This window comes from Saccostrea echinata, unplaced genomic scaffold (genome assembly GCF_033153115.1).
Source record: "Saccostrea echinata isolate AGI-Se365-2 ecotype Australia unplaced genomic scaffold, CSIRO_AGI_Sech_v1 ptg000029l, whole genome shotgun sequence".
Taxonomy (NCBI): Eukaryota; Metazoa; Mollusca; class Bivalvia; order Ostreida; family Ostreidae; genus Saccostrea; species Saccostrea echinata.
Window position 1 is genome coordinate 12,393,201 of NW_026889778.1, and position 27,524 is coordinate 12,420,724.

The 27,524-nt window shown below is 32.3% G+C and overlaps 1 protein-coding gene across 1 annotated transcript; it reads left to right on the top strand.

Moving 5' to 3' along the window:
• Positions 1 to 5,235: 5,235 nt before the first annotated feature.
• On the top strand, positions 5,236 to 27,524 carry LOC133195611 (synaptophysin-like). Its single transcript, XM_061331499.1, has 6 exons — positions 5,236 to 5,294; positions 8,555 to 8,620; positions 21,132 to 21,256; positions 22,522 to 22,732; positions 24,586 to 24,789; positions 25,095 to 27,524. Exons 1-6 carry the CDS (start codon positions 5,277 to 5,279, stop codon positions 25,230 to 25,232), a joined length of 762 nt encoding a protein of 253 aa, XP_061187483.1. The 5' UTR covers positions 5,236 to 5,276; the 3' UTR covers positions 25,233 to 27,524.

Sequence of the window (27,524 nt, forward strand, 5' to 3'; positions counted from 1 at the left end):
CATCTTTTGTGGGGGGGGGGGGGGGGGGGGGGGGTTCAACTTTTTAAGAAATGATAAAGATAAGTTTGAATATGATACAATCTATATCCCTGGAAACAAACTTAAAATTTAAGTATGGTTAAAAAAAATTATAGGAAAGGGTTGATTTTGATTTGTTGGTCAGAGTACATCAAACAGGTCACTTTTTATTGTTAGCCCAGTGTAGTAAAGCCGTTGATCTGGATCATGGCAATCCGAGATCAGAAATGTCTAGTGTGAAATAGTTGATTTTTTAAAATAAATTGGAATTTCAACGAAAGTATAGACGGAACAGACAAGCTAATTTCAGTTCACTCTTGTAACTTTGCTGGAGAGTTTGAGAATAGCAATTTTGCAGGTAATGTTTAAAAAAAAAAAAACTTGCTCTGAGTCTTGAGAAGCAATTCTGCTCAGTTTGTCCACAACAGACGCGTTCTACTTGTGTTGGCATCTCCCTGCAATAAGAACAGGTGCACCAGTCAGGCTGTCCTTGCACACGAGCAGGTGAATGGTGTCCACCTCCCTGGGCCCTGCTGCTCTCCTCCAGGACATCAAAAACCAAACTTGGGTTCCTCTGGCAGAGTTGGAACATAAGATCTCTTAGGCTATCTTCTGGCATATTATGAATGCGTTCCTGAGAAACAAACATTGAAACGTATGATACATCCACTTCATGCAAACATCTGTTACACGTATGTAATTTATCAACATATAAAGACATCAAATTAACTTTTATAAAAGTCATATATGTTATACTTGTAAGTGTATTTAAAAAGGGAATATTTGAGTAGACCTACCTGCAACTGAATATTTCTTGCCGCAACCGCATCTCATCTGTCCACTGTGATCTGCCTTCTGCCGCGGCGAGCAGCACGAACACCCTGTCCCCTGGAACGACTAGATCTTACTCTCGCAAGACGGACACGTCCCCTTGCCAATCTTGCACGTCTAAGCTCATCAGAGCTTGAATCAGTATCAGGACCCTAAGAAAGGAAAATTTTTAGATGACATATACACAACTAAATTCGTTTTTTTGTTTTAGTCTTTAAGTATAATCAACACGTGTAGGCATAAAAAAAAGAGAAATTTATCATGAAACTTATTTATTATTAGGGTCTATAGTATGGTCCGTGATCATCAGTCAGAAAGTGCAACTGATTTCTCAATTATCTTTTGAGCTGAAATTTTATAGGTCTAGATCATCGCCGCCGCAGCCAGTGATTGCAAAGTGACAGTGTGAGTGACAACGTTAGCAGCTTAGCTTCTCTCCATTTTTTTTTTTTTTTTTTTTTTTTTTGAAGTAGAGATCAATTTAAATAAAACATAAGACCAAATGGCATTTATAAATATATCAGAGACAACACACTGTTGCAGATTTTTTTTATGAGGCATCGGATCTGATCATGCGGCAACCAACATTTCACGTTAATCTTGGTCAGTGTCGGTACAGTAATTTTTAATCTGTTAAATGTTACGTATATGTTTTCGAGAAATTATTCCTGATATTAACTTGACCCTTGAGTATAATTCTTTTAGTTATAGTTTAAAAATAATGAAAATACACACAGATATAGACAGTGTTCGAAATTAGCGTCGGCCCGTCGGTCCTGCGCCGACGTACAAACGGAAGGACTCGCGAATAGTATGACTAAATGGGTCCTTGAAATAATTTTGGGCCGACGATGTTTTGCAGGGAAACAAGTTAGTCAATTACATCTTCTCAGACTTTTCCGGCGAGCCTGGAAAAATACACCGTTGCTTTTCATTACTGCTTGTTGGAAAGGCTTAAGAAGTTGCGATTGAAGTTAACGTTTGTTAACGTACATTGGTTTATGCATTTACATTAATTTTTATATCTTTCCTGAATTTTAACATGTTAATTGGATATATTTAACAAATTTACCAATGAGCGTATATAAAAGAAATTGGACTTAAAATGGGTAAAACGTATCAATTCTTCTTTTCACGTGCATTTTAAATAAATACTGAAGGTTTGATCTTTTTCTGCGTGAAATAAATTTACATTATATGTATGCAGTTACAAACTTTCCAGTTTTGTCCAATTGTCCAAGTATACTTCAGTACATTTTATCAACATATTGTGGCAATCTAAGAAACTTGCGTATTTTTCTACCTACGGATTTTAAAAACAGAAATTGTAATTCCGAGAAAAAGCATGTTTACAGTAATATGTCATTACGTGTTATATATGGCCAAGTAAGACTGTGGTATGATTATTTTACCGTGTCATATTGTTAATACTTGCGAGTTGTAGATATCCTTTATCAAATTGACATATTATATATAAAGCGATAAACTTGCGAGATCATCAATACGTAAAAGTTTATTTTTCCCAAATATTTGATGGTATTATATTGGGCTTACGCTGCCCTGGAAGGACTCGTATAGTCCCTTTATCTGTGGGTCCTTTGGACCCATAGAAAATAATTCTGAATTTCGAACACTGGATATAGACTATGAAACAGTTTACTGAAAGCGAATATGTTAACTTTACATCAAATAACGTAGTCCCGTGAACCCCCATCGTGGGCCCCAACGAACATTTTCTTTTAATTTTAGAAGTTTTCATGTTTAAACTAAAATTTCATGAATTGCAAAGTGTTAATAATTTTTTTTGGTCATAAACTTGTGTAAATTTAAAATCTCTTTTATTAACTGGGCTTATGATATACTGAAAGTACTTACAACTTGCGTATTGGAATCCATCTTGCTTTCAACTTCGGCTATTTCCGGACTACGAAGCGTCTTCGTCATCAACGATTGCGACGTCAGACTCAGCAGCGAAAGATAATTAGATACGATCATCGTAATTTTTATTGAAGTAATCTTACCCATATGATCCTTTTACACACCAGAACAACAATAATTTATTGTTTTCCGTGTTTTGGAAAAGAATAAGATGGTTTTTAGGGATATGAAAAAATGCTTAAAATGAGGTTTATTATCACTTTAAAAAAGGGTATCAAAAATTTAAAAATTTAGTGTGTCTTCCCCAATATTTTGTTGAACCTGAAACTCAAGATAAAAATACTAAAAATTGCCCTGTTTGGATTCAAAACTCACAGACAACCTGTTTCACAGAAATGTACTTCTGAAAACATATGTCTAAACATTTACTGTAAGACTGTAGCATCTGAAATGTTAATTAATCTTTTGATATTATGGAGAAAAATATATACGTCTTTAGTGTTATGATGAAAAAAGCTAAATAAATATATCGTAAAATATTCTATAAATCTCTTTCACATTTTTGTTTCATATCATCATTGCAGGGAAGCAGTAACTTTTCTTTGTTTGTTTGATATGTTCTCAGCTATCTTATAATTACTCACTGTTCATTTATTGCCTGCAAAATAGTTGGTCCAGATGAAATACTTGATGTTAGAACTGGCCCAAATGAAATAACGAAATTCTTCACAAGTAAAAGAAATGCCATTTGGAAAATCCGTCCAAATAAAATACATCCCGTTTGAGCCCCCTTCTGGTGCTTTTTCATATAGCGGAAGAATTCTTTGAAATTGTCATATTTATTTTGTCAGTGTGTGAAAGTTAATAATGACAGCAGAAGTTTCGCTTGGTGAATGAATTATAGAAAAAAAGATGATCTAATCCTGGTGCATTTTCTGTCTTTTCTGTTGCATATCTGTCCCTCTCAACTTTTAAAATATAATTCAATATTATTTTATTGAATAGAAATTTGCTTTACACACTTTCACCTTTTTATTAATGTAAGATTTGCCATTTTTACATTTCTATCTCTTAATCGTCACACTCATCTTCTTCCCATCTGTATATAACAGGAAGTTTTTAGAGAGACTGAGCACTTTTATGTTCTCCGAGTTAGCTAACAAGAAATTCTTAGACATGAAATTGTTTTATCATTCTTCAAACATTTGTTTATCTTTTCCTAAAAAAGAAAAAGAAAGAAAAAAAATTCAGCCGCATACGATTTTTTTTAAACTAAAAAAAAAAGAAGTAAATGTTAGTGTTTACGATAATAAGTCAATATATATGTATGCATAATAAATCAAAGTTACAGCGTTTTTGTCTGTAATTTAAAGTATTAAAGTTTTTTTTACAATTACATATACACTGTAGTTCAAAATAAATCAAAACATTTTTTCTAATTAAGGACAATGAGTGTCATTTCATACAAACCACATTTTTACTATTTTCCTTATTGAACAGAAGGAAATAAATGAAACTTTTTTTTTTGGGGGGGGGGGGGGGTTAATTCATTTCATTTACACAATGTAACTCTGAATTCAAAGTGAAAATAAATGCAACACTGACAACACGAGACATTACTTTCATATGTATTTTAAAGAGTAAACAATCTAATATGTATAATTAAATCATCTGTTCGGGGGGGGGGGGGGAGATAAAATTAATCAAGTTATTCAACTACTCTTCCGTGCAAATCTAGAAGCTTAAAATGAGGAACAAGTTATACTCGAAAACTGATAAAATCAACTGCCATCCTTAAATTCACTATCAATCGCGTTTCCTGGGAGGGGAAGGCACGCATGCTGTAACTTGAGACACACACTTCCTAACATCAGCTGAAACTGTGTAATAACCTATGTATAGGCTATATATGCAGGCTATCTATGCATACATTATTAAAATAGACTGGATATGATTCAGTGCATTAAAGTAATGAGTTAATGAAAATACTCTCTAACAACTGAATCAAAGAACAATTATCTATAAATATTTTAATGACGATATAAATTAATAATGAATCTCTGGAGAAAAAAAAAAATCAGTCGCATGATAAATGATACACTGTAACTGAAGGATGTTACTTTAAAAAAAAAAATCCCATTTCTAATGCAATGAAAGTTTCTTTATTTGATAAATTCTCAATGCATGAATGAAAAGGTTTTTTAAAAACGTGAATTTTTTTTTTTTTTATTTGGAAGTTGAATAGATATTTGCAAAGAATACAATATCAAATAGAAGAACATTGAGAGTAATCCCTAAAGGTACACTCTAACCCCCCCCCCCCACACACACACACACACACATACACACTCACGCTTTTATTTTTAGGTTTGTGTTTTTATTTTTATCTATAATCAGCAATAAAATATAATATAAACGATAAAATTATTTCATTTGAAATTAATATTGTATCACACGTTTCCTCAAACGAAGCATTTTGCGAACGGCTTAGTAAAAACCCATTGACCTTGACCTTATGCCGAACACTCGGGATAGATCGAAAACTGAAAATGGATGCTGTTACAAAGGTAAAGATTGCTGAATATTTAATGTCGTATTGTATTTTTTTTATGTTGCTTGGTGAAGACAAAAACCCTGTCAATTATTTTAACGAAGAAAAAAGTTTTTCCATTCCCTACTGAAAGGGAAATTTTCACATACCGGGTGCCTTGTCATACGTCAACTCTGCCGATTTCAAAATTACTATTCATGATTCTGACTCATGTGCGTAAGGCATGAGTTTATCATATTTAGAACTGTCGGTTCTGGTTGCTTACAAAGTAAATAATTCAGTTCAAGTAATCCTGTGATGTTCTTGTCGAACTAGCACACGTTCTTCACAACAGGTTCTGATCAAATGCCCAAATGGGATACAGTAACCCGTTTGGGATATATTTTCCCAAAAGGGAAATAAATTGACACTTTTACAACGCAAGAATGGTAAAATATAATCCTATTCGGTATTTTTATTTAAGCTTAAATAAACATTGAATGCAATAACTTTTGGCGTTCTACAGGTCTACCAAGTCCAGCACAATCTCTTGATTTAGCTGTATAGATAGTTTTTGATAGGCCTGAATTTAGCAAGAGTTATATCCCATTGGCCGCTATATTGGAGGTCCAACTAGCGAATATTCCTCTTTGAGCAACCAATTTTATGTGATTTTTACATGCATATTGTTTTCAGAAGTGTTCAAGGTTATCACTGCACCAAGGTGCGACTTTTTGTTGTACATGCTGAAAAAATAACACATTTAAGAAAAAAGTGTGATAAAACAGCTAAATCAAGCTATTCTCAATCTGAATAGCTTAATAAAGCTACATAGCTAAATCAAGCTATATAGCTAAATCAATAGATTGTGTCGGACCTGTCTAAAGTTTATGAGATTGGTCCTCAAGAAGTGAAGAATTCTAAGATCTTCTAGGAAATGAAATAAAATGTCTTAAACAGTAGGGATAATGGAAAACTTTTTACCAGAGGCTGTTGCTTTTTACTTAGTTTAATGTGGATTTACAATATTTATAGCTAAATAAAAACTGAAGACTTTAACTTCCTTCCAGTTAGGTTTTCCCCCAAATACTTGGATATGCCTAGAATTGCTGTGCAGGAAGGGGAGGAAATGGGAGTACTAGTTCTTTATTAGAAAAAATTGTCAGATAGTAAAACTCCTTAGCTCATGTAGCTGTTGGGGCAAGTCCAATAAGTTTCTTAATTATACATTTATCCTTACCCTTTATGTGCAGTAGATCCACCTTATTCAGCATAATTGCAAGATAAATAAATAATTTTTTTTTAGTAAACTTTTATGTTTTATATCAATTATTTCAAGTATGTGTGGGATCAATCTAAGGTAAACCATCATAAGGTACAGTTTTCCCTCTATAAAATTACCAACTTTACAGGGGAGTATGATAAATAAAAATAAATGTGTATGTTCATTATATTTTCTTAGTTGCCCCATACTTTGCCAATATAAAGTTATGGTATTAAATTGTCAGAAGACGTTTAAAGATATAAAATTTCTACTGGTAAGTTACAAAGGTCAAAGTCATTTTAAGATTTTACCAGAATTAATTAACATCACCATGATCACAGAGTCTGATTTCATTTCTGGTACTGTTGTACCAATAATCAGAAAACATCGATTGTCGACGAAAAAATGATACCGATTCCGATGATCGATTATAATTTTTCATAATCGATCATCGGAATCATACATTTAATGCAATACATTCCGGAATTATCCATTTCTGGTTTAAAATTTATTTCTTCTTAATGAAAGAAAATGGCGTCTGCATCTGATACTAGCCACCTAGCACGAAGCAGAGGTGATTAAGAACTGAAAGGTGCATATATAGATAGTGTAAAAGAAGCAAAACAACAAAGACAATGATATATTATATATTTTATATATTCATGTTAAAGAAATAATATGAAAAAATTGTAATAGTCTGCTTTTTATATACAAAACTATGACATCCGATTGTAATCGGTAAAATCGCATCGGAAGCAGTAACCGATTCCAACCGATGATCGATTATGAAAATTAACCGATGTCCCATCACTAATTTCTGGTCTGTTGAGAGATTAAATTCAAAGTTGTCCCATATTTTTCTCTGTAATTTTAAGATAAAGTTTCCCAGTTAAATACAGTTGTCTTTCTTAAGTCAATGTTAATTAAAGTTTCTGTTTGATAGTTTTAAACTAATTGAAAGTATTGTAATTTATTCATGACAATATTTCTCAATACTCAAACTGCCACAAGTAGGGTTTTCCATAAGACCCCAGGCCAGGAGATGGGGGATTTTCTCCGCATATTATGATGTATAAATCCCCTGGTTATTCAGATATTCTCCCTTAACCCCTGGAGGGGAAAAACGCCACCCCCTACTTTTTTAATGTCCCCTGCTATATTAATTCTTAGAAACAACGTACCCTGACAAGGAAAGTGAGGAATGGCCAGCCTCCATACATAATAATTTACACAATAAGTGAATTCTAAAGAAAAAGGTTACCATATACAATATGGCACTGTTTCCAAAAAGTTTTCTTATAAATTAATTGAAAAAAACCTACTATGTAATTAGGTTTATACTCATATTAAACATGTTAAGCTTATAGTCTACCATAAAATGTATTGGAGGATAAGAAAGATAACTCTAGTCTCTACAAGTGATGATTCACCCTGTAATTGATCACCTTTCTGATAGATCAAACTTATTCTTGTTAAGGGACCATCTTAAAGTTGCTTTTTTGTAGCAAGTTTTTCACTGTATAAATAAGTTAAACTAACATTATGTGTTAAGTTCTGCTAATTAAACCATATATATTGTAGAACATGTTGTATACATTAAAATTCATAAAAAGTAAAACAATATATAGAGTAGAGCATGTGGGAGTGATTATTGTGTATGGATGTCAATACATTTATTTAATGTCCCTTAACATGCTTAAGGTACATTTAATTTGTTTTGCTGTAAAAATGACAGTAATTGTTATCAAAATTCAAGTTTACTCTTAATAAGCATGATCATGATGATAAGGCATCATTTATCCCACATGCTGTCAGAATCCAACACACATATTTCAATAATGGTTTATATTTAAACTGTTAAATGTTGAATGATGTGCATGTTGAGTAAAAGGAAATACTTGTCAGGAATTTTATTTTGATGTATACTATAATATAATGAAAAAAAGATAGTAAAAGAAAACTCTTAATATTACAGGTTAAAAGTGTGAGTAAGTCACAGACATATATTTGCTGATTCCCTTGTTTTGTTTCAGTGTACAAGCAACTTTAGTATAGAACCTCTGAAAGAACCCAAGGGTTTCATCAAGGTCATACAATGGGTATGTATAGTAATTTATAGAAAAATTTATATTTGTCTGTTGCCCATTATCATGATTATTGCATTATCACATTCAGACATGCACATACAAATTATTGCAGATACAGAAAATATGTATGGTTTTTACTTTGTAGTGGTTTGGGCTATATGGAGTATGATCAATATCAACCTGAATAGCTCAATGGTTGGTTAGAAAACCTGAATAGTAACGAAGGGAACTTATGGGTTCAATTCGCAGTCTGACTCAGTCCTTTAAATTTTCCTTTCCTATTACCTTTGGTGCCATTGACCACTGCTGGACTTTCATGTGAAAGTACTGCAAGGGGCAAAAGGATTAGGGTTGTGTGTCTTTGAGGATGAAGGCAATTCAAGAAGGGAGGATTGTAGCTGGTTTGGCTAAATGGACCATGGATATTGGCCTGGATGGCTCATCAGTCAGATTATCTGACGAGTAATGCTGGGGTCCCTGGTTTGTTTCCTGGACCATAAATTTTCTATTTTCTTCTTGTACAGGTTATAAAGTCTTATTTATTTTGAAGAAAAATTTCAACAAAATTAAGGTTCATTGATACTCTGATAAGAGAGATAGCTCATTACCTGAATGTCTAGATTGATTTTATTCCTTTATAGATTTGTCAAGTTGAAGTGTCTTTTTTGTCCAACTTTGCCCCGCAAGCTATACTATAATTGTTTGTACTTTACTAACAAATAAATTTCTTTTGGAAAATCATAAGTTATAGACTGAAACATTTTATATGAGTGAGAAGAGTGTTTATGAACCTTAAATCCACATGATGAAATTGGTACTCTTGCTATTTTCATATAAAGAAAATTTTGCAGATATTGAAGTCTACAAGTAATCATTTTTTTAAACTGTATGAACTTAACAAAAAAAAATTAAGTCCAAGTCCATGACTTTTTCTGCCCATACATTATTACCAGTATTGAAATCTGTGAGCTGAATAAATGTGATTCATATGTTTATGATAGAATATCAGTATACAGAATACATTTAAAGACTTTTTTCAAATACAGTTGAATACCAGTATCTCAAACACCAATATCTCAAATACCATGGATATGTCAGATATGTTGAAGTGATTTGGAGGTCCCCAAACACTCATTCCTCTGATGTCTGACTGTTTTTTTTCGGTCTCATCAAGTTTGAAACAACGGGGTTTGACTGCATGTATTTATATTCACAACTGCAAATCTTCATTCAGTCATTCAAACTATTATAGAAATTTGCACCTAAGGCACTATTGATTGTTAGAAGTTGATGCACTGTTTGGTGTCTTGCTGCCATTGTTATGATAGTATGCAGTGTTTGTACACTACATGAAAAGGATAGAGCATCACTTCTCACATTGCTCTACAAGATTGTGTGCATCATACAGCTTTAAGTAAAAATCTCATCCATAATTGAATATTCTCAGAGAATGTTGGGCGCATTAGTGATTGTTCAAAGATGTGGAGGATTGCCTTTCTAGATAAAACAATTAGGGGTCATTAGAAAACATCAGTCTATAATGATGGAAAAGGCCCACAGCATTGCGGGATATTGATTGGGCCAGTAGTATGACAAGTTTTATCTGTTGAGCTCAGCTGTCAGATTCGAGACTGATTTTATTATGGTTTTATGCTACTAATAAATCATCATTATTTCATAATAAAAAAGAATCCTCAGTTTGTGTGAAGGTTAATATTGTGATACATATCAATATAGAAGATGTTGTATCCTCCCAGTCGTACTTTCCAATGGTATCAAAGTCATTAAATTCCATGAAATGGTTAATATAATTTTAACAAACAGAATTAACTTTTCAAATGCCCTTCGTATGGTTGACATATGGTGGAACTTGTCTAATCCAGATGTCGTGTGTACCAAAATCTTAAAAATTGTCTAATACGATGTAAACTTTAATTCCTTTTTAATATGTTCTATTTTTAAAAACGTCTTATCTGGAATGTTTTCTTATCCAACCAATTTCAATGGAAGCATTTGTGTCTGGATTTAGACAAGTTTTACCGTTACTTTATACATCTTCATGTGGATCTTTGTGTTTGTTTAAATTTAGAATTTTTCGCTACTCCACCAATGAAAAAAAAACAAATATGAATATTGGTCAGAATACTTTTATGTCCCAAAAAGTTTTGTACATGCAGATAAACAACAAGTTATCAGTCCACTGCAAGCAATATTGTGTAATTGACCATTAAAGAGCATCTAGATTCTCAGAGGAAGGGCTTTATCAGCAAAATGTTACCCTTACTTAATCAATACATGAAAGTCTTCAAATGTGATCTGCCCAGAGCATTTGCTTCATAGACTGTGACACTAATCATGGGCTCATTTTTGATGAAAGATATGAGTTTCATGTTTCTAGAATCAAACTAAAGTCCGAAAAACAAGGTGCTTATAAAATTTCCATAAATTCTAGACACTACCTGTGTTTAATTGCCCAATTATGACTTCCAAAAAAAAAAAATGGCAGGAGGGCATCCAGAGTGTTATCAATATGTTTATCTGTTTGGTTGTCTCTCCAAGAAAACGGTGCATTTTTGCCCACATTTCCATTAGAAAATGGTGAATGTAAATAAGTCCAAGGTAAATGGTTCAGAAATATGGACAGTTCTGTAGTATCAGGCTAGTATGTACAAGACTATGAAAAATGACATACTATAAAACTTGGTAATACCAGAGTTCTGAGAACATTTTGATTAAATATTTGTTATATATATATATACATGTATTGAATTTGCTAAAATATATGATAGCAAATTCACAAAGTACATGTATATTTTTTTCTTAGTTAAACTCATTCTGAAGCATTTTGCATGATTTATTGTCATTATGAAACATAGAAACCCTCTGTTCATGACTGTTAACTTGACAGTCTTGAGAATGAAATGGGTGTTGAAATCATTTTAAAGAATTCAAGAAGTGCTTTAACAATTGGTTAGTCAGTACAAACTAATGTGCTTCGTATATATCTAATCAGTTACCACCAGTCAATTTGGTCAACTAATCGGAACTGGTATCCAGATTGTGTGTAATGAGACGGGAAAGCTTATGTGTGCTGTGAATTCTTGATCAACTTTCTGATAATAAAAAAAAACAAGTATTAGCTTTCCTATAAAAGCTTGTCTGACTTGAGCAAATTTATTTTATGCGAAGAATCAAGAAAAGCTTAATTCAGTCTAATCAACATGAAATGAATTCTTTTGCTAAGAAACAAGAAAAGTTCAATTCAGAGGCATCAACATAAAATAAAACGTGGACATGAATTCTATTTTGAATTTATTGTAATTTCTTTTTTTCATGGACGTACTGTATGAACAGGAAAGGGGGGATGTTGGGGACCGTGCTCCCAATAATTTTCCTGATTTATACATAGCTATTTTATGCTTGTGTCCCCTAAATCATGTAAATATTAGCTTTTGATAACTTTTTATGCTCTAATGACTATAAGGAATTTTTTCTTGATAGTGCCCACCCTAAATTGAAAATGTCTGAAATTTCTTCCAATGAGCCTGATTATGGGTTCAAAATTATATCTAGTGCTTTTGAAAGAAAAAACTACAATACATAAAAATCTAAACATCAATTGGTGAACAATTTTGATAATTAAGAAATGTTTTATTTAAAAAAAAAGATAAATGTGTTACAAGTGAGCTAACATCTTTGCATTTAAGCAAAGGAATATTCAACATCTATTCTTCACTTCGATTTTTTTTTACTATGAATAAACCAAACGTTTGCAAGTTATGAATATGTGTATATTTATAAAAATGCTAAAGGAAGAGAGGCTTAGTGTGCATTGAAAATAAACATCCATTAGTTAATCCGATAAAGATAATCGCAGTGTTGACCTGACCAGCTTCATTCCTTCTGTTTTGCTAGACATGAATGATGCATTCGGAGAATGGTCAAATGTTATGTAACCTGTAATGTATAATGTGATAATAATGACATCAGCTCCAATGCTCTGGCTTGTTTGGGTGTTTAGCATGTTTCCTTTACTCCTTATGCTCTCCAATTGATAGTGAAGATAGTACGAAGTTTCCAAGATCAAGTTATCACAAGAATTCTATTGAATGACTTGACCAACAAGCCTTGGCTAAAGGTATCACACCGGTAATTGTTTTCACTATGTAATTCTATATAGAATAAAAAATCATTAAAAATCAGGTATTCGAATTCATGAAAAAATATTTAGCAGGAAGTGTTAAACGTTACCAGTCACATCAGCTGACACCAAAAAATAGGGGACCTACACGGCATTTTCTGATTTTTTCCATCCGCAAACAGGAATACCCTCAAAACCACGTGTATTCAATATGTTTATAAACATCCTGTGTGCACCCCAGGAAGTGGCCTCCTATGTCCCGAAAGAAATAGTTCCTGTCAAAAACCTTTAATATTTTACAAAGTACATAAAATATCCTAAGCACAGATACCAAAAATGTAAAAATAGAATAAGGGAAATTAAAAAAATTCTCACAATAAAAAAAATATTTCTTTATTATGTATGGAACTACAATTGACTAAGTTCATTTTGATTGGTCAATTACCGGTGTGATACCTTGAAGGACCTTTGAAGTTGTCAGATTTTTTTCATTTTTGCACCTGAGATTTCTTAAATAACTGTCACTAACATCCTGAAGTCTGGGGATCTAAATCCCATTATTGCTGGAGATATGATGCATTTGTCTCCCTTACTCCAGAGCAGTCAAGAATACACACTGAGCACTCTGACAGAAGTTTTTTGTGCATATTTTGAAGCAGAATTTCATCCTTAATAGACTAAGCATGGCAACCAATTTTGTATCCGTGGAGAGTATATGCACTGTTCTTCACAACAAACAAAAAATAATTCAAAAGTCTGAGACCATTATGCAATTATTACATAACAAAAATGCATTTTACCCTCCTAAGAATGACAGAATTTACAGAAATTGTTAAATATTAGGCTGATAAAAAAATCTGCATCTGGTCAATTTATGTTCCAAATAAAGCCTAGGTACTTGTCTACAACCTGCTATGCAGAAGTTTATCTAAAAGCTGTGTTGTAACACAGGGCAGTCCAAATGATATCAGCATCTGGGGAGGTTCTGGACAGCTCTGACACTCCATTAAACTTGCTTTGATGATAAGAAAATGGAGAAAACAATTCAGATGTAATTTATTGTTGTGATTTATGTAACTGGCTTTCTCTGCAGACACAAATTAGCCATGAAATTCCAGTTGAACATACATAATTATCCTCTTTTCATTGAATTACTCAGGAATTTCAAAGGTGTTTGATGAATTTGCATGATTAATTCAAGATTACAGCTTTTTGTTTTACCAAATTTACATAAAAATTCAACATTTAAATATAAAAATATAAATCTTAAACATTTTTATGGGTCTTAACACTTTTAAATGTGAATAAATGCAACAAAGAAACTAATATCAGGCCATCCTCCATGATTCTTGGAGGTGGGTGGGTGTACAAAAACTGCTGATAAAATTTATAGGAAGTGACAAAAGAAGAACAGGGCACTTTATTAGCTGAATTATGGTTATTCTGATATTTTGATTGTGTAAATATGTCAAATTTCTTCATCACTTTAATTTGTAATTTATTAATATTTCAGTACATTAATGTGCTTAACAAATCATGCTAAAATAAACATCCTGACTGAGACTTAATTTAAAAGAGAGGGTCAACACCTACATAAAAGTGGTAAAATGACAAAAAACATTCTCCGGCAAACTGAAAAATCTTGAATGTCAGCTGCGAAAGCATGGAAAAAGTCTAGAGAACCAGAACAGGCATACCATGGTGCTAAGTGACATTCTGTACTATATGTGTGATGCATGGTTGGGACTCAGAATAAGTATTTACTCTCATGCCTTGACAGTATTTATGCATTTTTAGCTTCTTATTTTTGAAAAATTCTTAATAAATTTTATTTGTGCATTACTTTTATTAGACAAATTTAACTCATTTCATTATTTCTATTCCTCCACTCCAGTAATAAATGAATCACTTAAGGTGAATAAAATGAAAGTAAACCCAGTCTCTGTAAAATTTAACACTTTTTAAAAACATGTTTTACTTCTTCACACTTTATCGCAGTTTTCGCTTTTGTTGAAAACTTATTCGCAAACCCAGAATTAGTCTTTTCTTGAAAAAATCAGCCTAAAGTGCTTTTACGGCAAAGTCTGTAGACACTATAATTGACTGCGGTCAGGTGGTGCACAGAGTTTAAAGTCATCTAAAATAAAAAACCAACATTTTCTAACTTCTTTCTACATGTCAGATGCATAATCCTTCTTTGAAAGTCATAATTTGGAGTTTTGAGGGTAAAACATGACATATTATTAGTATTTTACATAGAAATCTGTATAAATTAATGTCAACCCTGCTTCTATATTTAAAAATATGTGCTTTCACACAGAAAGTTCATAAAATGACATATTTTGTTGAAATATGCCTCTATAAAATTAGAACTGCTTTTAATATGGGTTTAGATGATTTATTAATAATTTACACAATCACCTTCAAGGTATCACACCGGTAATTGTTTTCACTATGTAATTCTATATAGAATAAAAAATCATTAAAAATCAGGTATTCGAATTCATGAAAAAATATTTAGCAGGAAGTGTTAAACGTTACCAGTCACATCAGCTGACACCAAAAAATAGGGGACCTACACGGCATTTTCTGATTTTTTCCATCCGCAAACAGGAATACCCTCAAAACCACGTGTATTCAATATGTTTATAAACATCCTGTGTGCACCCCAGGAAGTGGCCTCCTATGTCCCGAAAGAAATAGTTCCTGTCAAAATCTTTAATATTTTACAAAGTACATAAAATATCCTAAGCACAGATACCAAAAATGTAAAAATAGAATAAGGGAAATTAAAAAAATTCTCACAATAAAAAAAATATTTCTTTATTATGTATGGAACTACAATTGACTAAGTTCATTTTGATTGGTCAATTACCGGTGTGATACCTTGAATCTAGTACTGTCTGACGCCATGACGTCAGACAAAAATGATTAAATTAGGGAAGAAATCCAGTCTTTAGGTACATATATGTATGTTGATGCTCAGGAATCGGCAGAAATTTCTTTTTGTCTACTGTAGAAGAAGATTAAAGCAAACATTCACATGGTGGAATACGTATCAGTGATTTTCTGAGTCATTTTCTTCTTATTCATAGTGTTTCAATATTAATTCTAGTGCTTGACCAACAGTTGACATGGTTGAATTCTAGTTACTCTGTATACATGTACTTGATAAAATTGATGGAGCTATACTGGACAATAATTTTCAAAGTATGAACTCGGAGAAAGAAAAATCAATTTAAAATTACTTTATAATAATTGTTTTTTTTTTAATTAAATCAGCTAGCTAATTATTTGGCTACTTTGATTTAACATCAGGGTGTCCAGAGTTTTGATGGAAATGAGTGGTCGTTATAAATCGTATAATCATGATAATAATAAGTGCAATGTCGATCAGTAAGGGCTTTCATGCACATGGTCTGCATGTATTAAATGTACCAGTTGAGAATATACTTAATCTTATAATGTCCAAACACAAGGAGGAGTAAATTGGAGTTTAGAGATATATATTGTACAGTAAAGATCCCTAATATGAGGTCAACATGGTGAAGTAAGGACCTAAGCCCTGACCTACGAGGTGAACTGACCTAACCGAGGTTGTGTAGCGGCCGAGGTCAGGTCACCAAGTGGACCAGGTCAAGGGTCCTAAAATATTTCACCATGTTAATCTCATAAGGGGTAATTAATTGTTTTGTTATATCAATATAAGATAAAACAATTTTTAAAGGCCTAATTTCTAAAACTGTATATATATTTTGACACAGTTTCCTGATATTGAACTTCAATTATAGGGGTGGGACTTGCAACTCAAAACAATAAAGCACAACTCAGATGTAAAATAAAGATCATTGAAATTATATAATAGTTTCCTGACAACCAATGTTAAACAATCCCACTAAGGAATACATTATTATATATGATATAGAATGTCTGAGAGTTTTTTAGTACCAAAGCTCCCTTATCGGGATCGGATTTGCTATTGAAGTTGTTTACGTTTTTGCCAGCAAAGTAAGTCTTGTAATTTTAATTTGTACTTCTGATTTATTAAAAACACTTTGACAGTTGTGATTGTCAGAACATATTGCATTTTTATAAATTTTACAAAATTTACCATTCCCAGGTACTGTGAAAATCTGACGCAGATTTTTACTGTGAAGTGCTGTGTCTGCATTCCTTGAATTTCACAATGTGACAAAATTTTAACTGAATAAATGATAAATTTTATGATGAATCTAGGGATCTAGGCCTGTCGTATTCTGCATCATAAACAGACATTACGGATATTTTATAATGGCATGTTTATGTTAAACGTACAATTATTACTTTATGCATAAAGTTAATTTGAAGGAAATTTTAATTAACTGGTCAATATGTAGCGGTCATTATTTATAATGACCTGGTCATTATATCACACATGTAATATCTCATTGTTCATAATTGTTGTAAACACTACTTTCTGGAGTCATTATTGAGTTTTTAAGTCTTCTAACAATCCAATCAAATTTGAGTATTCACAATAGAGGTATAATAAAAAGTTTTATGTAATGCTGCATTTAATGATATTTATTTGTACCCTTACAGTACTGATCAACAGAAATGCAGGAAAGGTGTTGGCTTTGACTGTAAATTAGACTGTTTCAGATCTTTATTAATGATTGAAGAACTGTTTAATTATCCCTTTACTTAATATAGTCTCAACTGTACATTTCATTTTCTCTTTAAAGCCTTATAATGTCACCATTGTTTAGTTTATGCAGGTTTGCAGGACTTTTATATTCTGTCTAATGTACTAGCTGGGGTTCTTTTACCTGTCATTAAGAAGTAGAAGTCAAGATGCAATATTATGAATACTGTAGATTCCTAAATGGACACTGTAATGTATGCAGGGAATTTAATATGGCATAATTTCCTTAGAATACTAGGGGTTTAAAAAAACATTTTTGAAATAGATGAAGTGACTTTTACAAATATAGGAGGTATACCTTGTGGAAAGGATTTTAATTAAACATTTTATTGAATTTTTCCCCATCAGATATTTTGGTGGGTATACAGTCATGATATCCCACTCACATATTCATCTGTTCAGTGACATATTATTGCAGTTTGACATATTCTACAAGTCATTTTGTGATATTATAAGCACTTGCATAAAAAAAAGGAATCTACAGTATCATGTTAAAAGTTGTCTTTGCATGACCTTGACCTGTGGAAAATAATTAAAAGTTTCTCAAATTAGGACACCTTTGCAATCTGGCCATATTTGTAGATATATATAGTTTTGCATTAAATCCAGGCCTAAAGACCAAAAAATTTAAGTCGAGTAATTCATTCTGTGCTGGAATCCATGCCAGCTGTTTTTCAGGTGATTTTCACAATCAAGTATCTTATGATATCATATAGACCAATTAATCAAAGAGCCATATCTAACAGCAAGTGAGAAAATAATTATACTCCCCAGCCAGCGAGAGAATGAACAGGTTCCTGTAAGTTAATGCTTCTGCTGCATTAAGTGGAATGTCAAATGATCAGTTTGAAGACAATCGCCAATCCATCACATTAGGTTTGACACTGTCTGAGGCCGATTCCCCTTGGGCAATATTCCATTACCAGCGCTGATACATTTATCAACCTCCCTTGGACCTGATGCATTTTAATTTCATTATCCATTTAATTCTTAACTACATTGTATATATCTAATTGGGCTGAGAATACCACCCTTATTTACAGTTGAGCATTATTTCATAAAATTTGCAGGCCTTTTGATAGCTGTTTCAAATTTGTGAAGTCTTTGAGGTAGCTAGTATACAGTTTTGGCCTTTTAGGATATGATTTTTTGTAGCTTTATAGTTTGAGGTCATGAACTAGAGTCTCTGGTTTTTGTCTCCTGCCAATTGTTGTGAAAAGCTCTGCAACTGTTGATATCAGAAATTTTTTAACAAGATGTTACGAGATGTCGATAAACTGAATTATTAATCTTCAGCATTGTTCCGTGAGATTGTACAATAAGAAAATGCAGCTAGCGACTCACGGAATCCACACTTGATTAAATGAGCTAAGTAGATCAATTGATTTGGAGAGATGTTATTTTTTGCAATAAAATTTAGCTTGATATCATATCAGGTGATTCTAATTTAGAAATGTCAGCAGCCCCCAGGAAGTGTTTGCAAGAAACAATTACAGGCTGCTCCAGGAATCGGTCAATATTTCATCATTGGAGCAGAAACCCTACCTAATACATTTACTGGGATGTTATTTTGCTGTCATAATTTAAAGTTGAAAGAGTGGGAAGAATTAGCTTTCATCTTCTGGGAAATTTCAACTAAGCATTCTTTCAGTGTATTACTATATGTATCAGAGTGTTCTGGATGATCCTGAATTATTTTGCCTTGTAACAGAATGGGGGCCCTGACTCAAAAATGTAAAATGACATGATTATAGGGTCAAGAAAATAATTTTGTTAACTTGAAATTGGTAAAGACCTGCTGAAAAATGCAACAAGATGGATTTTCTTTGATAATTTGAATGGTTTTAAAAATGCAGGAAATTGAAATTCAAAATATTTACATGTCTTATGGTGATATTTGTCACATGTGAATATTGCAGTGTACCGAATTTCCTCCCAATTTCCTTGTGGGAACTTCAGATTGAATGGAATAAAGGATTGTTAGAATGCTTGAAGGAAGAGCATTTCGGTCTTTAGAGAAAGCCTTAATAATTTGGTGAAGTCGGAGAACATTGAACTATTGTATAATCAAAAATAGAAAAATGCAAAAGTGATTGTCTTGCTTTTTGCATTTGCCTGGATGTGATAGAAAGTTGGAAATAAATTGTTGTCTATTTCTGGAATGATAAAAGAAATAAGTCTGCAGAGTCTAATCCTTAACCATTGAAGGAGGAAGGTGTTATTGGATACTCTATAATGAGAAAACGGATTGTTCTGTTATTTGTTCATGGAATCAGGAAGGACATTTCATGGAATTCATGAATATTTTGGTTGAAGCATGCATTGACATTGTAAGACTTTAAACATATGGATGTAGAAGTCAAAATAATACATTGGGATTATGGGGCTTCTGGTCGAATGATAGTTACTGTGCTGTCATTAAGAATAATGAATTTGGTAAGTTGAATGATTGTTTGATTGAATAGTTGCTCATGTACATACTGTGTAAATTATGTAGATTTGTAAAAAAAAATTCTAATTCATCATGTAATGTACATGTAAATTTGGTATGAATTATGTATTTGATTCAGGGTTGCAAATAACCATTTGCCCACTTGCAAAAGCAAGTAATTTTGCCTGTGGGTGACCAATTCTTGAGGTTGTTACTGCCCACATGGTGAGTAAAATGTAAATTATCAAAGTTTTACCGATTCTGCCCATGTTTTGTTTCTACTACTAAATGCACTTTCATTTTTACTAATTCCTACCTACAAAATATTTTCTAAATTAGCCTGACAACATTATGATTATTTGAGGTCTCATGAAACGTGAGATATCAAACAAGTGAACTAGGTGTCAAAATTTGCAGAAAAAATGAAAGACAGTGGAACGCAAATTATTATACTTCTTGGAGGTAATGATAAGAAAAGAAAAATGAACATGATAAACTACATGATTGTAATACTTACTGGGCGGAAAAATCGTTGGCATGAAAATATCAATGTGAGCTTGTAAAACTTGTGAGGTAGGAGCCCACGTGGCCCTTGAGGTTTTAATATTATTTGCAACCCTGTGATTGTCTTTAATAGTAATACATGTACATGTGTAGATGCATGTTCAGGCAGATTTTCAAGATAGTACTGCTCATTTTCATGTAAAAAATCTGTGTTAAAAGGAATAGTCATTATTTACATGGATGTTAATATTATATTGTTAACAGAAAGTTTGTGAAATATGTGTTAAGGTACATACATACCTGTAACATGTTCTGTTTTGCTGTGATATATACTGATCATTAAGTCGGCCTCTGAAATTGTTAATGTTATGACTGCTACTGGTCCATCATGCAGGTTTTATGGGCCAAGGTCAGACTACTGAGTCTTGAGAATTCACCAAATTTCATAGACTTCTAATTTACTCCATAAAAAACTGTGTGCATGATGACTCTAGAGAATAATGAGCATTTTTCAATATTGTGACAAGACCGTTTTTATGATGCTTCATTTTAACATACCGGTTGCCTGTGTGAACAGAGTATTTGTAATGGTTGCATGTACTCAAGCAAGCCAAAGGTTCACTGCCATATACTTTTGAGGTTGTGCCATGTATATCTAAGGTATTAAAGGAACATAGGGAGGTAAACCAAAGTTGTTACATAAAACTAAGGTAAACCACGCCTCTCCTTCATCACCTGTACATATATTTTATTTGCCTTGTAGATATTGGCCATCTTTGCTTTTGCCACCACCACCAGTGTAAACACAAATCTACAGATTACAGCTTCAAATTGTCCAGGAGGAAAACCAGGAATTATTGAATCAGTTCAAATCAGCTATCCTTTTGAGTAAGTATCATAGAACCATATATAATCAATAATGGCATGACATATGACATGTTTGTGGCATGATACATTTTCTCCCATATTCGTAAAAGGACGGGGAATTCTTCTATCAGTCAGTCACAACAAAACTTGAACTTGGTCATAACTTTGGAATGAAAAAGATAGAGCTTTCACATCTGCATTGCCTGTAACAACCTTTCCTTGTATAGTTTTTGTCCCCATGACCTTTACCTTGAAGTTTGTCCTCCTTTACAATAATTTTAACATTGTTCTATGGTAATAACTTTTGATTGAAAAAAAGATGGGGTTTTCCTATTTCACAGTTACATTACCTCTGAAAAAGCCTTCTGACTAAGGCCTTGAACTTTATGTCTACTTTTTATTTTAAGCTCACCTAAGCTTAAAGCTCAAGTGAGCTTTTCTGATTACCAGTTGTCTGGCCACAATAGGGGATCAAATTTTACAGTGAAATATATAGAAAAAATCTTTAAAAATCTTCTTCTAAAGAACCATTGGACCAAAAAAAGAAAAAGCTTCAAGAAAAAAGAAAGCTTTTAGACATATTAAAGATTCTAAATTGTTCAAAACCTGCTTCCCATGAGTAAAGGTTGGGCCATGAAAGGGATCAAATTTCTACATTGAATTATATTGGGAAAAAGTCTTTAGAAGTCTTCTTCTAAACAATCAAGAAAATTAAAAATGTGTGTGAAAGTTTCCTGAGAAAGTGTAGATTCAAAGTTCAAATCATAGCTCCTGCAGTGCAGTGCTAAAATATCTCAGGTGAGCATTGTGGCCCATAGGCCTCCTGTTAGCTCACCTGAGCCAAGACTCAAGTGAGCTTTTCTAGTCAAAATTTGTGTGTTGATGTCATTGTTTTTGTTGTTATCATCATGGTCTTCTCACATTTTCATCTTCTTGAAGCCAGTTACAACCAGACTGGCATGTACATGGGTAGAGGAAAATCATTGACAAGTTTGTTCAAATAAAAGATCATTCTATCTTCCAAGGGGAGATAGTAAAGAAATAGAGAAAATTGGGTGGGATCATTTAAAATCTTCTCAAAAACTACATGCCAGAAAAGACGAAAGCTTTCTGACATAGACCAAATTCAAGTTTGTTCAAATCATGACCCCAGGGAGTAGGGTAAGTCTTTAAAATTCTTCTTCTCAAGAACAGAAAAAATGACCATATTAATTAATTGAACATGTATTGATGTGAAAAATTGATATTTTTGAGGCCAATAAGATACACTTTTTATCTTTTTTCAGACTTGAGAAAGAATATTTCACCACACCCTTCTGCAACAGAAGCAGTAGCGGAGTTAATGTATCGACTGTGTATTTGCTGCAGGGATCTAGATCTTCCGCTGAGTTTTACGTCTTTTTCGGAGTAATGGTGTTTCTATACTGTATGGCTGCCCTTGTTGTGTACTTGTTTTTTGAGGAATTGTACCGCAGGAGCAATGTCTGGGCTATTGTGGTATGTTTAAGTGATTGCAAGAATTTCCATTGCTGTACATGCATTACTTTGTGCATTGTCTAATGGAAGGTGTTAAATTTAGTAAGCATAATAGCCTAAAGACCCCGATTTCAAATCTTCTTGATTAACGAGGTTCGCTCCTGAGCTTTTGAGCAGATTCTTATCTTAACCTATATTTCAAAAATTCTGCATAATGTTTTATTTCTTACAATAAATTTAGATTCTACAATGCCAATTTAACTATATTCAGTTAAAACTCCATGATTAAATTCCATACCAAAAGCATTAAGTGAGGAACTATATTTTGTGGCGGAAGGTTTTTATAAGAAGAAAATGATCATTTTTTTCTCTTTCGAAGTATTTAAAGTATGTTAAGTTTGGATTCCTATTTTTACATGCAGTCTGCACACATAGTTATTTTGTGCAGTGGACTGTTTTATACTGGTCCTAAATTATCTATTAAATAAACTGTCATGAATTCTATCGTCATATTTGATAAATATAGCAAGTATATTGTGGAAATGAAGAAAAAAAGTAGCCCTAATTTAAGCTTAAAATTAGCACTATTTTAGTAATATCTAAAAATTAACATCACAGACCCCCACTTTTAACTTTCTTTTCTGAATATGTACGATACTTTTAACCATTCTTCTTAACGTCAGTAAAATGTCATTACTTTCAAATGATTTTTTTGCTTGTTAAATTTTAATGCCAGAAAAATGAAAATGTGTGAGTGCAGAAAGGTCAAATAATTGAACATGTGGAGTAATTCGAAAATTTCCTCGTTGTTACAAATTTTAATGTGTTCATTCAGGTTGAAATAAGACTGTGTTTGTTCACCATAATTTATTTGAACAAAACATATTGAAGGAAAAACTTTAAAAATTGATTTATGTGTAAGACGTATTTACAGTGCAAAAAGGTCAAACTAAATGCTCTGTAGCGCCAAAAGAAGCGCATTGACCCCCATTTTTTGTTTTGATTTTTAATAAAGCTATGTGTATATATTCTAAAAATATACTTGATAAAAAATTCTCATTACTTTTGATGGCGGGATCCAACCTCCTTAAAGTATTCTTTTCTTATCAATTCAGATATATGCACTATTATAATGAGAACCCAATCCAAATAGTTAAAGTCTTGATGCCAAAATGTGAAATAAAATATTCTAGAACCCAGGTGTGATAATTAATCATTACATGGCCTGAGTCAGTTTTTGCCATGCTAACTGCTCAGCCTAATCAAGGATCACTGTAGTCTGGCTGAATTTTTGTACTCTATGTGTTCAACTGAAATACTTTACTGTCATTTCTGACAAAATATATCATATTTCTGAAATGTAATATTAAACTCAACTTTTAAAAATTGGAAATCTGGGACTTGCTTGAGGTTGTAGTAGATATACATTCACTTTCTGCAAGATATTAGAACAAACTTTGCTGATGATCGATGAACAGTGGTAAACCCAAGATTTCATGATGATGTGAATTTTTAAATGAGAATTCTAGTGCTTTTTGTGAAGGAGTGACTTCTCCTTGATAGACTCTTTATTCATAAAAATGCACCTCAAACTCTTTCATGTAGTTTTTCTTGAAAAACTCTCCTGTCCTATACAATGTATATGCTGTTTTTTTTTTTTTTTTTTTTTTTTTTTTTTAAAAAAAACTTTGAGTGAAAGATTTTATTATATGTATTCATGTGTTCATAATTCAAAGATAATGACATTTTTTTTTTTTAAATTATATTTGCAAAATATCTTATAAGCTCTGAAAATTTTAGGATCCTCCTCTTTCTTGTTTATTTTCAGTATAAATGTGTGTCTGTACTGTATGTTTGTTTCCTTGACGTTTCAGGATTTTGTGGTGTCCGTGGTGATTACTCTTCTGTGGTTGATCGCGTCGTCGGCCTGGGCTCAGGGTCTGGTGAATCTCAAGTACTACACAGATTTCAATGATTCTGGAATGTTTGAGCGCCTACCAGAATGTAATAAACCTGTTACTGGTATTACTTGCTCGCAGACTGCGTTTCCTAATTTTGGGAGTCTAAATGCCTCAGTAGTATGTATTGCAACTTTTTATTTGCAATGACTTCCCTTTTCTGTTTCATTTTATATTTTATTTGCACATTTAAAAAAAAAATTCGCTCCTTTATAAACAATAAATACACATGTAGTATACATACAAAAGAAAAAAAATGACTGCCTTATTTGACATGTTTTACATGTTGATGATGGACAGTCTGTCAGAACGTACAGAAGAGTGATTTTTCATTAAACATAGCAACTAAATAAAGTTTAGATTGGTATCCTAGCTCTAAAGCACTCAATTTTGTTATTATTGAGGAATGCCACTTTTTTTTATAGATATTTGGATTCCTCAACATGGTTGTTTGGGCTGGAAATCTCTGGTTCCTGTACAAAGAAACACCATGGTTTGGTAACAAGTCAGAGATTCCTCCTCAAAGTGGGTCCCCCCAGCAGCAAGACCCTCAAAGAATCTAGGTCAACAAAACCCTGAACCAATAGAATCAAATTATGTGCTGAAACTGTTTATGTGATGTATTTGTCTAAGTGCAAATGTATGTATGGATTTAAAGATTTTTTTTTTAAATTACAAAATAATATACATTGATAAAGTGGCAGATCCAGGATTTTTTTCTGAAAGGAAGGTATTCACTTCAAGTCAAATAATATTTTTGAACAAAAATATGTCAATTCAAAAATTCTGAAAATCCAGGGGAGGGGAGTGGGTCTGCAAACCCCCATGCTGGCTCTGCCTATCGTTCAGAAGTTTTTAGCCTTCAAAAAATAGCTAAGTGTTTTAGATTTAATAAACTATTTTCCAGCACCTTTTTTTGTATTTAAGAGGGGAGTAAGTAATATTTATTGAATATGTAGATTCTTCCATTCTTTATATACATTATTTGCTTGGGATTTTATAAATGTGTACTTGGTGCAAAATTTTAGAGATCACATATTTTCATAATAAATGATCAAAGTTTACTTGCTGAATACTTGAACCAGGCAGAATTATATCTTGTTAGCAATGTATTACAAAGTCAGCAATGTCAGTGACAATTTATGAAATAAAAACTCTCTCACAGATGGAATGTGTAAATGATGGGTGGAACTTCAGGTCAGTTGATCTCTAAGAATAGCAAATTATCATGACAATTTTGTATAGGTGCAAAATGATTTTAAGAAATGGAAACCACAATTATGTGTAATATGATTGCAGTGTTAAGGAATGGTAGAGAATTGTGTTTTATTCATACAATTAACTATTTGGTTTTTAGAGTTTTGAAATCCTTCATAGTGAAATCCAGTGTATAATTAGTGAAAGTTTGATGATAGAATTTAACCTTGTAACAGGAAACTGAATTTGTCATGCTTCATTTCTGTTGTATATCCAAGAAGAAAATGAGCTATATTCCCTCTTGTTTATGAGACTGAAATAATAAAGTGCCATGGAGAATCACCAAGTCTTTAACATTCATTCTCAGGTATTAAATACATCCTCTAAAATGAAACAACATAAATCTCTATTTTTCCTCTATTTTTTTTTTTTTTTTAAACCATTTTGATTGTTCTAAACAAGTGTTTCACTGACAGCACCATTAAAATTGGTAAAGCTTGAGATCTGTTAACCGATCTGGATATTTGTGTGCTGTTGGTATTTATGTGTCTATCCACATTTTGTCCATATTTACCTGTTGCTCCACATTTTGTGTATGTGGAACAAATGTTGACGTGTCATCATTTATTTGCTTGCATGAAGCTGCTAGAAATTATTCAGTCAATGTAAATACAGTTATGATGTTATATATATTTATATATTGTATTTGTATGAAAATTGGTGTTAAGTTTTTTCTATGCACTTTTTGTTTATTTAATAATACATGTATTTAGCTTATATATTTTGTTAACACATTACACAGTTTTATAGGGCCAAAGCATTGTAAAAAAAAAAAAATAGTGTGTTAAATCCAAGTCTGAAAATTTAAGATATATTTGGTGTTTTTCGCAATGTTATGCAAATTAGCAAATAGCTGTGTACTTTTTTCTTTTATTTTACTCAAAGTAGAGATGATTTAGTATTTGATGACTTATTTTGTGTGTGTTTATTATTTTTTTTTTTGCCTTTTCTCAACTCGATATTTTTCTTTAAACAAAATTTGTTGTTAATTTTTTTCTGAATAATTTTTTGTATTCTGAAATTACATTTGTTTGACCTTTGTTTTCAATTATTAACATGATGCCAAGAGATGTATATTCAAAGAAATGATTTGATGTTGAAGAAATTCCCTCTACATGTATCTGACGCTTAAAAAGTGGAAACTCATTTTATTCAGGAGTGTAGAATTCTGTATGTAGGATAGGTTGAAGAAATAGATTGAATTTAATTTTTTTCTCATTGCATATCATAAACATTCCATCATTGGCAGGTTATTTATTGTGTGACGAAGTAGAGTAGTGTCTTGTCTCTTTAAAAACTAGTATCATTGGAGATTAGAGAAAAAAGGAAGGAAATCTGAAGAACTCCGAGAGAAAAAAATTAGAATGATAGAGAAAAATAATCGAGGAGCCTGAAAATCTGTGTCTGTCTCTTCCCTGATACCTCTCATACATGTAGTTGTGAGATTTTTAGCTGATTTTACAGTTAATATAAGTATATGCCATCCGTATTGTAAGCTTATTATGGGATATTTCTAGACATATATCAGAATTATATTAATATTAATTCATGTTGCTTTATTAAATGGATATGGCTATTAAATTCCTTCAGTAGATTAA